Source organism: Dromaius novaehollandiae, chromosome 1 (assembly GCF_036370855.1).
Source record: "Dromaius novaehollandiae isolate bDroNov1 chromosome 1, bDroNov1.hap1, whole genome shotgun sequence".
Lineage (NCBI taxonomy): Eukaryota > Metazoa > Chordata > Aves > Casuariiformes > Dromaiidae > Dromaius > Dromaius novaehollandiae.
The window spans coordinates 119,187,813-119,202,665 of NC_088098.1; the positions used below are offsets into that span (position 1 = coordinate 119,187,813).

At 37.2% G+C, this 14,853-nt stretch overlaps 1 protein-coding gene across 8 annotated transcripts in view; it reads left to right on the forward strand.

Moving 5' to 3' along the window:
- The first annotated feature begins 15 nt into the window (after nucleotides 1-15).
- Nucleotides 16-14,853, forward strand: part of TTC3 (tetratricopeptide repeat domain 3) — a 91,038-nt gene continuing 76,200 nt past the window's right edge. For 5 of the 8 annotated variants that reach the window (XR_010392620.1, XM_064524851.1, XM_026121518.2 and 2 more), the window contains exons 1-14: nucleotides 16-132; nucleotides 893-978; nucleotides 3,834-3,879; nucleotides 5,077-5,209; nucleotides 5,624-5,711; nucleotides 6,977-7,030; nucleotides 8,311-8,434; nucleotides 9,374-9,459; nucleotides 9,911-10,005; nucleotides 12,035-12,097; nucleotides 12,425-12,479; nucleotides 13,195-13,357; nucleotides 13,470-13,518; nucleotides 14,614-14,737. Coding sequence is in view for 7 of the 8 variants with exons in the window: in XM_064524851.1 (XP_064380921.1) it covers nucleotides 904-978; nucleotides 3,834-3,879; nucleotides 5,077-5,209; nucleotides 5,624-5,711; nucleotides 6,977-7,030; nucleotides 8,311-8,434; nucleotides 9,374-9,459; nucleotides 9,911-10,005; nucleotides 12,035-12,097; nucleotides 12,425-12,479; nucleotides 13,195-13,357; nucleotides 13,470-13,518; nucleotides 14,614-14,737 (1,155 nt within the window). In the remaining variant the exon portion in view is untranslated. Of the gene's footprint in view, nucleotides 133-190; nucleotides 382-892; nucleotides 979-3,833; nucleotides 3,880-5,076; nucleotides 5,210-5,623; nucleotides 5,712-6,976; nucleotides 7,031-8,310; nucleotides 8,435-9,373; nucleotides 9,460-9,910; nucleotides 10,006-12,034; nucleotides 12,098-12,424; nucleotides 12,480-13,194; nucleotides 13,358-13,469; nucleotides 13,519-14,613; nucleotides 14,738-14,853 lie in introns of those variants that run through there. The other 3 variants (XM_064524838.1, XM_026121517.2, XM_064524861.1) reach the window with 3 other exon arrangements.

Here is a 14,853-nt window from a genome sequence, read left to right on the forward strand (position 1 = left end):
GCAGCCGGCCAATAGCGGGGCCGGGGCTGGTGAGCGGGCTGGCACGTGCGGGGGGCGGGGCCAGCCGTGGGCCCGGTGGTGGCGACGGTGGCGGCGACGGCGGCTGGGCTCGAGCTGGCCGTGGCGGGGGCGGTGAGTGGCAGGCGCTTTCTCGCCCCCCTCTTTCTCTGCTCCCCCCGCGCGGTGCCAGTCTTGTTACACCCCGCCTCCGTTTCCCGGAGCCCCGGGGAGGGTAACCCCCGGCCCGGCCCGGCCCGCCTGGGGCAGGGTCCCGCGCTGCGGCCCCGGCAGACCTCGGAGAGCCCCTCTGCGGCGGGGCCGTTGCCGCTGCCGCCGGGCGGGGCGGTGGCCGCGGCTCCGTCCGGCTGCGACACGTCGCTGGTGAGAGCCGCGCTCCTTCCGGGGCCGGGCGGTGGCGGCGAGGCGGCCGGGCTCCGCGCGGCGGGGGGCGAGCGGCGGAGCTGCCGGGCGAGCTGGGAGGAGGGGGCGGGTGGCCTGGGGAGGGGGAGGCCTCCGTGGGGCTGGCGTGCGGGGCGCTTAAATCTGCTGGATTTGGACGCGGCCGGTGCGGCTTGGTTGCTGCCCCCTTCCTGGCTGGTGGCAGCTGCCCTTTGCCTTCCTGCCTCTTCGGCGTGAGGGTGTAGGAGCGCTGCTAGGGACCGCGGACTGACAGGGCTGCTGGAGTTGTTAGTCAGTTGAGCTAGTTTTTAACTTGAGCGATTATCTAGCGCTTTAGCTTACTTAAGATCAGCTGTGTCACGTAAAAATACGAATACTTATCTTCTGTGAAACTATCGCACATCGTAGTTTCATGTTGTGATCGTTTTCCATCCTGTAAATACATTACTTCTCCCCCCCCCACGTGGTTCTTATCATCATTTTTTTCCCCCAGTGTTATGCACGATGGCTGAGCCCATATCTGAATCTGAATCTGCAGCCTTGGCTTTTTATGCTGGTGATAAATCTTGCTGTGAACTGGTAAGTAGGTTTGGAAGTAGATGAAAGACTTCCAAAGTGATCCCGTGGGGTTTATACTTAGGTCTATAGACTGATTACTAGTCTTGATGAACTTCAACTGATGCAAAGATACAGTATACCACTGTAAATAATTCTCTTGCAAGAGATAAGTAAAACTAGATAGTGATGTATATAGATGCTGTTAGCACAGTTTTACTAACCTGTTGGCTGTGTGTCCGGGCTGTGTTTGGGATGGTATACCTCAAGGTTGCATGTATATTCGGTTGCTTAATCACAAAGTGTTCAGAAGTTCATGTAAGTTCAAGACTGCAAATTAACTGTATAGTCTTTGTATGTTCTTTGTTCTTGTCACCTTTTATATTTTTTCTGGTTTTTTTTGAGTCCAGTAATGCCTCTGTTCACCTTAGCTGTTGATTTTATTGGATAAAACGTAGCATTCTTTTGTTTTAGTATTTCCAAGGATACTTTCCTCAGCTTTTATTTCCCCCTTTTTGTTATGCTTAAGGAGTCTTAAAACACAGTGTGTTAGCTGCATCTTTTTGCTATTTGGAGTTATAGGTTATTTATCCTAAGTGTTGTTGCCAAATACAAACTGACTGGCCTACAATTCCTCTTCTCATGAAGAAATATATAGCATTGGTAAAATGACCTTATTATTAGTAGAATTTTATCCATACTAGGGACTGATGCAGACCGAGTAGCGAGTCTCATGGGAAATTGTTTATATCAGTAAAGATTTGTGTGTGCTGTGGACAGAATGAAGCACTTAAACATTTGTGGTAGCATAAGATGTAGACATCTTAGCCTTTAACGTTATGTGTGTGCAGTGGGGGAGTAAAGCCCTTGATTCTCTGCATGTGCTTAATCTGGGTTTTCAAGTCCGCTTTGGTAGAAACACCACTTGGGCTTGGTGTGTCAAGTATAGTTCTTTCTATAATGTAGTGAAATCCATGCTGCTGAGTGAATGAAACATTTGCAGTGATCCTTCAAGGTGAACTGATTTTGAAATAATTTTTTCTGCCTTTGTTAGGGTGTGTCCAATTTTGTTAAATATGTTGATAATAGAATAATTTGTTTTTGAGAATAAGCTTCAATTTACATGTAAAGTTGTAGCAGTTTAGGAATGCTACTTTTGGTGAGGTCACCTGGTTGCTTATCACCACCTTTAGTCAAGTTAATAAGTTGTCATTGCACAGCATATTGGTATTTGCATAACGTCTGCCACTGCAAGAATAAAGCTCTTTAAAAGAAACACTTGCTTGAAGACATTTTTCTTACTTAGTTTGTCTTCATATGTCTTTTTCCAGTCATATCCAGAAATAACTTTTAGTTTCTTTGGAATGATAGTACAGCTATATAAACAGACAAAATACTTACTATTTATTAAAAGCCACGTGCGTAATTTTTATTAAAACAGTAGAGTTTGTAGGGCTCTGTAAAGTGGAACAAAGTTGTTTAATTACTCTTTATTCTGAGTGGCTGATATGGAGTACTACTTTTAAAACTCATTAAAGGACTGTTGGTACAGTGCAGTGCTGTGAAGTAAATAACAATAAATCAACCACTTTTATTTACTCTACTTATTTTGATATATATTTATTTTTATATATATGCACATGCCATTAAAATTAATTTAATATTTTGGAAACGTATGTTATCTTAAAAATGTTTTCTGGAGATATTCTTGGATATTGTGTTACTGTCCAATACCTAAGTTTGACTGATCAATTTTCTACAAGAATGCTCTGCTAGTATAATCTAGTATATTGTTTAAACTATTAATAATTATGTGTGGCTGTGAAGATTTTTAATTTATGGGTATATTTTTTCAGTTAATGGATGTGTAGGTAAGCATTTTTCTCATATGAGTGCAACTAAACCATTGTGTTACAACTCTAGTTGCAATTTTTTGGCTAAACTTTGTAATCTGATACATGCTTTTAGACTATGTGAAACGTTAATTAAAAAGGTTTGATCCAAATGGTTTGTCATTTGGTAGTGCAAAGTACTGCAGACTTTAAGTTTGCTTGTTTTTCCCTGAGAACAGTTGGTAGAGCTGCAGAAGCATGTGGCAGAATGAAGAATAGTAGGGGTATATTTTTCTTGGGAAAATGGAAAGGAGGAAAGAGCAAGGGGAATTCACAGGACATAAAAGATATGAGATGATGATGATAAGCATTGAGTGGAACATTATCAGTAATGGAAGAAAAAGCTTCTATTCAGAGTGAGTAGGTACGTAGAAATCATTTTGCTATCTAGGTCCATGTTGGATGTGTCTAGTTAGCATTTTAGTTTGAATCAAGAGAACACTTCTGAGGCAAATATACCAGTTGTCCCCAGGTACCGTGTTTTGGCTTATGTTGTGGAGAGGTCTTGGAGTGTGCTGGTAGGCTTCATGTGGGTTGAAACTCAACTAAAAGTTGCCTTCAGGAATATATGTAATGTGCATCAACCTCTAATAGGTGCCCAGTCTATGGGACTAGACCTGAATGAGTGCAAAGTAAAACCCCCTGAAAAGTGTGTAATGTGAAAGTAGACTCCTCAACATCAGCTCTTTTGGTTTATAGATATTTTCCTATTTCATCGTGCTTGCTTGGAAAGGCATTCCGATAGACCATCTTAGATATTGGTCCCCATATCTGTGATTTGAAAGCAAAAGTATCTGTGATAATTACCCCTTTTTGAGAAAAGGAATTGGTGACAGAACGTAAAAGTCAAATGCCTTCCTCGCTTCCACAGATGTAAGGAGTTTATATTGGTTTAATATTTAGGAACAGTTAAGTAGTTGCTGCTTGTAGTTGATTTAATGCATTTGTGGGATATACAATGTTAATAATTAATATGCTTATCTTTAGGGTCATGGAGTATTTATACAGCGTTCTTCACATAAACCTAGAACAGGTATGTAAACTAAACTAATTTTACATAACTTTCTACTATGCGCTCCCTGTGCTGTACTTGGATCTTTGGAATGCTGTTTCAATTTTTTCCTTACTTTGTCTCCATATGTATAAAATTATTTGGTCTCTTCTGAGTAGAAGCATTGCTAAATTTTGTGTTGGAATAATTCTTTTTGTTGTAATGTAATATACAGAAGAATACCATAGGTTTGTGAGAACAGTGTGAATACTCAGTTACACTTCCATACATGTAGTCAGTCAGTGTTATGAGAACAGAGATTTTAAACTTTATTGATTACTTGTGCTCTAATCATAGCATAATATAGGTCTGAGGAAATGTCCAAGATGATCTTGTAGGTGAAGAGTGTTGTAGTTATAGATAATCTCCTTCCCCTCCCTTCCTCGCTTTTATTTATTTTTTTGATAGTTGCAGAAAAGTAGATGGCTACACAATACGCCGAGTTCTTAAAAATTATTCAATATGCAAAATGGAAACCTCTAGTACGTAGGAAACTCAGGTGATTGCAGCCACCTATGTAAAATTGGGTTTTGTATATACTCAAACTCTCAGATGCTACTGCTTCTGTTCAGAGGGCAGATAATACCATCTCAATAGTCAAATGAGGATCTTTACCCATAAAAGACAGTCTCCGAAAGGAATGGATCATATTTTTGAAAGAGCTACACATCACAAAGAATGGGCTCAGGAGGGAAAAAAATTGTTGCTGAGTTTATGGACCTTGTTGCTACATGCCACACTACAGTGGAATTATTACAGAAAATAATTAAACAGGTACAGCTAGAAGCAGCTTATATTTTATCTCGAAAGTAGCACTCCTTATAGCCTTTAAACAGCTCACAGCCTTTTTTAGGCTCCTCATTAGAAGCAAGCAACACTTATTCAATGTAATTCAGAACACTGAGAGACCACTCATTGGCCAAGGAATATAAAACTTGCCAGCAGTTCTCTTGTCTCACCTCAGTATAAATTCCCTCTCCTCCCTGGATTAAAAAAAAAAAAATGCAAGTCACTGCTTATATTTAGAGTTTTCAAGTCATCTTGTTCTAGTTAGTTAGATAACGCACAGGGATACACTATGGAAATAGCTGATGTTTTTGAATGTTTAATTGGACTTTGATTATTTGTAATGCCTGAATTGGAAGTAGTCTAGTTCCTAACTATGTTTTTTAATTAAAGATGTTGATCCCTGTGAAGCATGGTGCAGTCAACCAGTTGACATATTAAGAGAATATTGCAACGTTATTAAAATACGTGTCTTTTGGCCGCTTCTCTTCAAAAGTGAGAGTAATTCTTTGGTAGCTGATTGGAGGTAAGCAATTGTGTTCTCCAAGTGGTTCATTTGCATTTTTTTGTTAGCTGTGAAAGATCGATGTACACTTTCAGTAACAGATAAACTGTGGAACTCCTAAATTGTCTTAATGTTTTTATCAGTGAATTAAATAAGTTAAGGTCAGAAGACACAGTTTCTGAACACAGGGATGAAAATTTTAAGAACAGATTTCTGAAGCTTGGAATCTAAGCGTGTATTTAAGGACTTAAATGGATGCCCTATATTTTAAAAGTACCAAATGAGCCTCAGCTATTTTTGATTTTCTTTCTATGAAGAGCTTGTTTTGAGTTTGTAACCATTGTTTTGCTTAAATCTTAGAAGCATAAGTATTAGTAGTTAAGACCACATAACATAATGTTATTTTTCTAAATAATAGCCTGTTTTGTTTTTAAGCAGTTCACAGATTCTAGACCAGAATTGGAAGAGACTCTATGATTTAGAGTTTTTGGAAGACCTTGTTGATTTGATTAAAAAAGTTGCTGTAAGTATCATGTTTTAACTTTGTATATGTTTTCAAGTGTAATAAGCAATTTAATTAATTCTTTACCTTATGCAGTTTGTGATTTTATCTTAGATTAGACATTTTCCTTTGTTGGAGGGAATAGATTTCCTGACAGCCAGTTGAGTTCCACTTTTCTAAAACATATGGTGTCATGGCCTTTATCAGAGTTGCGATAATTTTTATTAAATATTTATGTAGTGCATAATGCATTTGACCAGGGCCATTTTAGATTGCTTTATAAGAAACTATCATGAGACTTGTATGAGGCAAGTCGTGCTTTTCCCTGGTTAAGAAGTTAAACATGTTTTTTTTCCTCAATTGTTTTTTCCTTGTTCAGTAAACGGTATTTAAAATTTACTATTGTTGTTGACTTAAAACAGTAGCATAACAGTGCAGAGGAGTGAATGATATACCCGCATATGTTTTTAGTGGTCAAAGAATTTTAATTAAAAAGTATGACATGTTTTTTAAAAATTATGATTTGTTGAAATTGTGTTCAACCTCAAGCTACTTTTCCAGTCCCCCTTACTGTTGCATGACTTATCACGATTGGATAATCATGTACAATGTTGGTTTTGTCGGTTTGTACTTCCTTATGTTCTTTTTGGTGCTTCCTCCTTTAGGCTTGACCAAGCACTCTATCTTCACTTCCTTGTACTTCAGGATTTCCCTGCCATTTTTCCATGTTGTCTCATGTGACGGGGGCTTTGTGCTTCTTCCTCTTGTGGTAGTCTTCTGCTCAGTCTTTATACTAGAGGGTCTTGGTGCATTCCCATTCGTATGTTTACCTCTGCTTCCCTTTTCTTACTTCCTCAGCCTTTATCTCTTTCTCCATGTAAAAGGTTGTATGTCCACTAGTAAAATGTATGTGGAGGATCAGAAGATCTGAGGAGAGAAAGGATTGTTATTTTGGATGTCTTTCATTGGATGTATCGACTGGTTCTTCGGTACGTAGATAACTGCAGAAGTGGTTAAAGCAGCTGACTTTCCTAAACAGATGGCATGGCATCCACGTATTTACTATTTCCACTTCTGCATTTATTTATTGTTCAACAAAACAGTAGGGGATTTGCTACTGAATACTAGAATGTTGCCTGAAACTTTGAAATGGACCAGAGCCACTGTCTAAAAGGTACTGCATTCAAGCAAAACAGAGAATGTTATTGAGTTGAACCTGAGCAGACAGAAACTGAAATTAACAGATCTTAATAACTTTTTTCATTTGTTTTCTCTCCCTCTCCCAGAATGTTCCACCTTTTATCAGTGGTATACTGAGAATTGGTAGCAGAATAGAAAATGTAAGTTTCTCACATTGTTTTTAAGAAGAATGCTTCTTTATGTATAGATACAAACAAAATATTTGTACAAATATCCAAAACTATTAAAATATTTTATACATATTGAGTATATTATTTCTGGGATATGTAGTCTGTAGGGCTAGGGCTGTCAGTCCTTGCAACTCTGAGTCACAAAACAAAATCTGTGTGTGACAAGACCTGTAAAATAAATATCATCTGTGTAAGAACACCAAGATTAGTGAGAACTCTGGGAGTACTTCACAGGCTGAAAATAAATAGTTTCTCTTAGAGATTGTGACTGCAGTGTGGTTGGTTGGTTTAGGTCATGTAGCTGGAGCCCAGATCACACTTCTGTATCAGATTTCGGTATCTGCTAGTGGGTTCCCTTGTTGCTTTCTTGCAACTTGTTTGTTTAACTTGGCTTATGCAACTTGGTTTGTAACAGCTAAAAATGAAGTTTTGAAGACTGTATCATAGCCGATGGCAACAATAGGAGAAGTAGAATAGGTACAATTGCATGTTACTGCTGAATAACCCAGTACTTGTATTTTTAGTGGTATTCATCTTAGTCATGTGGATTTTTAAATTACTTTTCAAAATCTGTAGACCCAGATAATGTGAGAGTATCCCAGGCAACAAACATTCTTCACACAATCCCGTTCTTTCAAATAAAGCTCTGTAACTCAAGCACTTAAGTTTATTTTGAAGAGGAGGGGAGTAATGGATTACAGAATTAAGTCTTAGCTCTGCCTGCATATTTAGCAGCCTGGAGAATGCTACTTCTTTAGTCAGTCTTGTCACTTCACACTAAAGCAATTTTATGTATGTACATCAAGAAAAAATGTTCTAAACCAAGATTTATAATTTGAATGGCTCCGCTGTCTCCTGTAGAAAATGAAACATCTGTCTTTATTTTGTGAATATGCTGTCTTAATCTGTGTTTGAGTTCTCCAGATATTTGATAAAATGTTTCTAAATATAAATGCTGTTAAACGTATTTTCCTCCTGTGTTTTCTTGTAATACGAAAGGTATGTGTTAGTAATATACTTGTGAGCCATTTATTGTCTGTCTTAAATGCTTGAAAGACTAACAAATCAGGAGCAAGTGCATAGTGTAAGCGCTGTAATAGTATTGTTTGTTATATATACATGACATCCTTGCATTATGTTGCCAATTAAGTTTTCTTTGTTGTTGTGTGTTTTTTTTTTTAAGATTTTACTTTGCATAGACTTACAGTTGCTGTTTCTCTTCTTTTTTATCTTCCCTTCAATTGAAATAGGGTTTCTTTGATGTTGGGGATGCCCTTGATTGGGTCAGGTATACAGGTGATGTCAGTATTCTGCAGAAGCTGGAGAAACTTGGTGATTATGGTTGGATCTGTCTTGAAATTTTCTTTGTTGAATGTAAGTATGAACACTTTTGAAAAAACAATAGTGAGGAAAGTCACCTATGTTATAATTATGAAATAGTTAATGTTTGTGTTGCATATATTTTGTTAGTCTTAAAGTAATTGAGTTGTTATGGGAAAATAGTGTGCCTGTTTTCTTTTTCTTTTTTTTAATTTTAAACCAATCAATTCTTCCTTGAATCTCTGTGTGTGGGTCATATTCACAGTGCACACATTTCTTCTGAAAAGGAATTCAGAGCATTTTTTTGACTTTGATGTACCATACATCCTGTATGTGTGCCCTTCGTTCTCTTAACCTTTAACTTAGGGGTAAAAGTTGAAGTTGTCTCAAATATTATTTGAGTCTTTCTGTTCAATCTCTGGTAGAGGAATCTCTCTTACTGAATTATTAATTGAGATGTTGGACAGTCATGTCAAAAACTAGTGTGCATAGCTTTTGGGAGTTACTGTAAGTTATTAACACTAGCAACAGAACTGCTGCAATGACAAAAAGCTCACTGGCATGCTGTTTTTGGCATCTGTTGAGTGGCTTGTATTCTGGTCTTACCTTTTGCATATATGTATTCTAACTTAACCGTTACAGTGACATAGCTGAGTGGTACGCACTGGACTTGGCATGTGAAGAAATGAATCTTTTTATAGTTAAGTAGCAGAGTACAAATTCTGTGTAATACTAATAGCTTCCCTCAATTGCTTGTAATTAGACAAATTCTTAAATATTTATCTATCTACAACAAACTATTCTGGTCTTGACCAATAATAAGTAATTCATTTTCTTTTGAACATTTCTGTAGCTTAATTTGTTTCTATTATTTCATATGTCAAATTTTGCTTCCAGTTGTAAAATATGCCATGATACTTAGCAGCAGAAGCTAAACTTCTTGTCTTTTGGTTACTTCTTCTCCCATTATATTTTTCTGAATTTTGTTTGCAGGCAAACGTTATATTACCAAAGTTGCATTAGAAGATTGTAATTTAGTTGAAGAATTTAAAGCTGTGACCTGTGAAAATTGCAGGAAGGTAAGAGAAGATATTAGAATGCATTTGTGCTTTTTCTGTGTTGCGTCCTCCCCGCCCCCCAAACAAAATGAATAGAGATACGTAGGTTTCAAAAACTTAAGTGAGCAATTGTTTTCTTGTGAGATCCTGATAAACAGAACAGTAGTTGTTTATTGTCAGTCGTGTCCATTGGAGTGGGTGTTTCTCCTCCCCCCCCCCCAAAAAAAGTTAGTCTGAATTAGTCCTACTTTATTCTTGTTGTTAATTGTATTCTTATCTGCATAGCATTTTTATTTTTATGCTTTTTAAGTGCATAACAATATTAAATCGCAATTAATAGTGAATACATAATATGTTGTTTATACTAGCATAAAAAAGATGAACTGAGTGTTGCCAAATGTCATCTTTACATCGCATTGCAACTGGGTTTAACTACAGTGGTTGCAGAACTGTTTTTTCCTTGATTTCACAGAACAGTGAATCTATGAAACAAAAAGGAAACGAGGAGTTTTCCCAAGGAAACTTTGATTGTGCTATAATGTCATATACGAAAGCCATAGAGTTATGGTAAGAACTGAACTGGTTATGTGTTTGTTATGTCATATATGTATTCAGCTTTTTCAGATTCATCTTGGTTTGTGTACTTTCACATGAATCACTCTCTTTAGAGGCCAAATGATATCTAGTTAGAAGAAAAAGAAAAACCCCTTTATTTCTGTGTTATATTTTATTCCTTGGTACCAGTGGTCATTCCGCCCCGCCCCATGTCCTCTTAGAGTTTAAAGCTGATCTAAGATAACTGATGATAAGTATTGTAAACCTGAAAGTAAGTAGTAAGTTCTTTTGTTATGAACAGCCACTTCTGGTATCAGCCCTCCTAAATATTCTTCTAGCAGAACAGCAGGACTAGCTGTTGCAAATATTTATCTCAAGTATGATGTAGAACTAATGTGAACAGTAATAAATATATATATTTCTTTTTAAATAAGTGCTCGGCAAATCTTTATATGTGATGGGCTTAATTACCTTTTGTAATTCTTGTTCCATTTCTCCCCCAAAGTCATTTGCTGAAAGGCTTGGAAGACCTCTCTGGGCTTTATAAAGGGGCAGGGAGACAGAAATTAAAGCAATTTTTTTTTTCAGTGCGGAGAGCGTTTGCCCTGTTGTGCTATAGTTCATATGTAATGCGAGCTAGCAACAGGATGTTGGCTTGGTGTATTGCTACTTGTGTTGTACTCGAGCAGATGCTGTTTTTGACAAGTTCAGGTGTGTCTGTGGAAGTATGGTGAGCTTCAAAAGGGTCCCATGTTTCATAAAAATTGTGCTAATTATTGTGTTTTCTTATTTTGAAGTCTCTAGCTTTAATCGTTCAGTTGAAAGGTTTAGCGTTTTGCTGACATCTTGCTTCAGGTTTTGTGTCAAGTATTGAGATACATTTCAATTCCAAAGTCAACCTTTTGAGTAGTCAAACAGATCAGGTAGGCTGATTTCAACCTACCTGAAAAGTCAGGTAGGCTGCCTTCATTTGAGTGGCTGTAGCTGAGGTGATGGAGCAAACTAAGAAGCCTTTGCTCAGGGTGGTTGGCAGGGACAGGATTCAGGAAGGAGCAAAAGAAATCCAGTGGCTGCCAGTGGCCATTGAGCCAAGCTGTTGTGTTGCAGCGATTTGTTACAGAGATCCTTTTGTCTTAAGACCCCATTGGAAAGTGAAGGATAGCTCAGCAATGTCTGGCGTCTAGGGAATCCCACTTCATCTGCTCTGTTTTTCCTTTCTCCTATTCCTAATCTGAGCTGACTTTCATCAGCTTCATCATCACACTCCTTCCCTACTTAGCTGCATCCTCTTGGCTTCGTTTCAAGTGGCTGCTGGTTTGCATGTGCTTTTTTCTCTCCCTCGCATCAGGTTTTTCAGGGGCGTGCTTTAGTTCTTAAGAACTGCTGCTTAGAGTCTGCCCAGACAGAGAGATAAGAAAGAGTTGTAGAACCAGTGATCCAGAAGTTTTCATGAAACGTTTAGTTTAATTTGGTCTTCACAGTTAGGAATTACTTTATCTGAAGTCATTAATTTCAGGACAAAATAAAAAGTGATGAATGTGACAATCAAGCTAGCTTTTCTATGCTTTTTTTTCTTCCCAACACCCCTTCAAGCAAAGCTGAGGTTGGAGGGAATATACTAGCTCTACCTGTGGACCACTTGAGGTGTGCTCTGATGTTTATCAGAGCCAGATGAATTGGGGAAGGAGTTTAAATCTTTCTCTGATTTATTTATTTATTGAAAAAATAGGTTGAGTGACTTGAATTGATTGAAAGTTGCATTAGTGGACCCAAATCTTACAAAAAAGTGTGTGATTAATTGTAATACCAGTCATCTCAGTGACTGAACGTGTAAATCAGTGAGAATATTCAGGGAAACTTGTCTATAGTGTTGGTGCCAGAGTGCTTGCAGACAGTTATTGTGAAAATGTGCATTTTTTTTCTTTAGATTTGCACAAGTAGTATACATTACTGACTCTAATATTTTTTTTCTTAAGAGTTTCACAAGTAGTGTACATTACTGACTCTTTATTTATTTTTATTTATTTATTTATTTTTGAAGTCCTGCAAACCATCTTCTATATGGAAACCGAGCTCTTTGCTTAATTCTCACAAGGCAATACAAGTAAGTAACTCCTTGTTTGTAATCTGAAATGCTGTGTTCTCCTGCAATTGCAGATTGATGATATACTTAGTAAAATGATGTGCTGGAAGACTTAGTGGAGGGGGGGATGGAATAAGTATTTGATGGGTGAAATAGTTAGGATAGCACCATTTTAACCCGGATCAGCTTCAGCTAAAAAGTATTGTTTGACCATGCCTTTACACAGATGAATGAACTGTTCTTCTACTCATTTTACATTTTTATAGTGCCTTGCACAGTGCAGCCCTGATCTGTAGGTTTTTCTGAAATATAAATAATAAATTATTCTTTCCCCCCCCCTTCTCTAAGGAGAGCCCTTGCTGATGGAAAAAGGGCCACTATTTTGAAGCCGAATTGGCCAAAGGTTAGTTTCATATTCATTTGAAAATTGTTTTTTGTTAGTACTGTAAACCAACAAACATCCCAGAGTCTGAATTACAATGCTGGCCTTGGTAGATGTTAACTGTTCTCATCTGCATTTAGCCCTAATGAGAGAAGAATGAATGCAGTATCTGGTGAACTGACAATTCTGCTGCAGTCAGCCAAGTAAATAGTTTGCTTGTCTTTTTATCTTAAAAATGTTATTTTGAAATGCTTACAAGTGTTATTGGATGGTGTAATGAATATGTAAGGACAGAAGAAGGCATTTATTACATTGTTTTGGGTAGTTATATTATTGCATTATTTCAAAAAGAATATGCAAAGCTCTTTATAGTGAAAAATGCTTAATATGATCAAAAATCTATTTCCCAGTTTTCTTGGCCTAAAGAAGAGTACATAAGGGGTAGTTACAAAGTTGAAAAGTAGTAGTTGAGATTAGGGAAAAAGCAAATTTGCTGTTTTCCAAAGCCAAAGGCTAGATGCTACTCCCAGTGAATGTTCTTTCTGTTTCTGTGTGCTGAAAAATTGAAAACTTTGGTTATTCACCACTTGACCTGAAACAGGTGGAGTAGGTAACTTTGGAGTATGTGAAAATTTACCTTGTATTATTCAGTGTAATAAAGCTATTTTAGATATAGATTGTTTTCTCTTTTTTTTGAGAGAATGAACACACAAAATTCAAACTGATATTCATTTAGGGTCATTACCACTTCTGTAAGGCTCTCTCCTTACTGGGGGAACATGAATTGGCTTTGGAAGCTAATGAGAGAGCTCAGGAACTGTGCAAGAATATTCCTGAAGGACTGAAGGATCTTATACAACAAAATGACAAGTTAAAGAAGACATTAGAAGAAATCAATGGTAATGTTTTCTGTTTTCAAGATTTTTCTTGAACATAATAAAATTTCTTCATTGATAACTTTCCTTGGAAGCTGGCTAATTTTTTTTTCCCTTCCTATATAATTTTCTGTAGGTATTAAACAGTATAAGCAGAAACCAAAGAAATCACTTCTTGAGAAAAAGTAAGCAACAGCCAGATTTATTTACTATTTTTTTTAAATTAACAATGCTTAATGTAAGATTCGATTAAGTAGTACTAAGTATAGAATCTGCTTAAATTGCATTATCTACCAGCAGATAAAATAAAGGAATAAAACAGGTATCAGACTGTAGCCTATTAATGAAGGGGAATTAGGAACTAAATAAGCTCTCTTGTGATGTTTTCTACTTCCAAATAGTTTCCGTTAGCATTTTAAATTTCACCCACGTTTAAAAAACAGGGAATAGTTAAATTTTCATATCTTCTATCCACCCTACTTGAAGTACTTAAACTGGGGCAATTTGGTGCCTGAAAATGTCAGCGAAATCACACCCACTGTTTTGTGCTAACTTTGCTATATAAGACTCACCAGAATGCTAAACTGAATTGAGTCTGAATTATATATAGAATTGAATGCTAACAAACTTATCTATGCATTTCGGCAATGGTAAAAATGCATAAGTATACTAATTAGTTTACTCAGGTATATTTTGCTTTGCATGGAGAGAGCAAGAGATAGTCCATAATCGCATGTTCTATGTGATAGTATATGCCTTAACTCCTGTTTGAAACTATTCTTCTGAAAGACCTTTTTGGTTTTATTGGTCATTTTGAAGCACCAGTGCCATCTGTCATTTAAAACGAGTGCAATAAACAAACTTCTAAAGAGCTTTTTGTAAAACTGAAAATTCTGGAGAAACTTATCTTATTTCCCCTTCTGTACTGCACAGATAAAACATGGCCTTGGGCAAGATCTGTTTTTTCAAATGTGCCCTAATTCAATTCCTGTTCCTTATATAGAAAATGTTTGGGGGGGGGGATGCTTTTTTGTTTTGTTTTTGTTGTTTTGGGGTGGAGCGTGCGTTTGTTTTTTAACTTAAGGATTTTTGGTTACTCATGGACTGTTCAATCTGAAGTATCAAATATGGCTGTATGATCAAAACCTGTAATATGCTTATGCCATCACACTTCTATAAGCAGTGGACTTTTTGTATTTGCCTATATTTTTTCACAGTGTGCGTATAGTACCTGTTGCCGTAAGTGTGAAGCACAAGGATTTTTTCTTTTTATTTATCAGAGACTGCAGTTCTTCAGAATCTCATTTAGTCGTTTCTCAAGAACCAAAAGAAATGGAAAAAGAGAAAAAGAGAACACAATCTGATCCTAAAGATCACCATTGTCACCAGAAACATGATACCAGGGTAAGTTACGGTATTGACAAGTAGAATTTCAAGACTAACAGTATGTTAATTTTCATCATCCTGGAGTGTATTATTAAATGTTGTGGCCAAAATTGTGTAGCAACTGTGTTTTAATA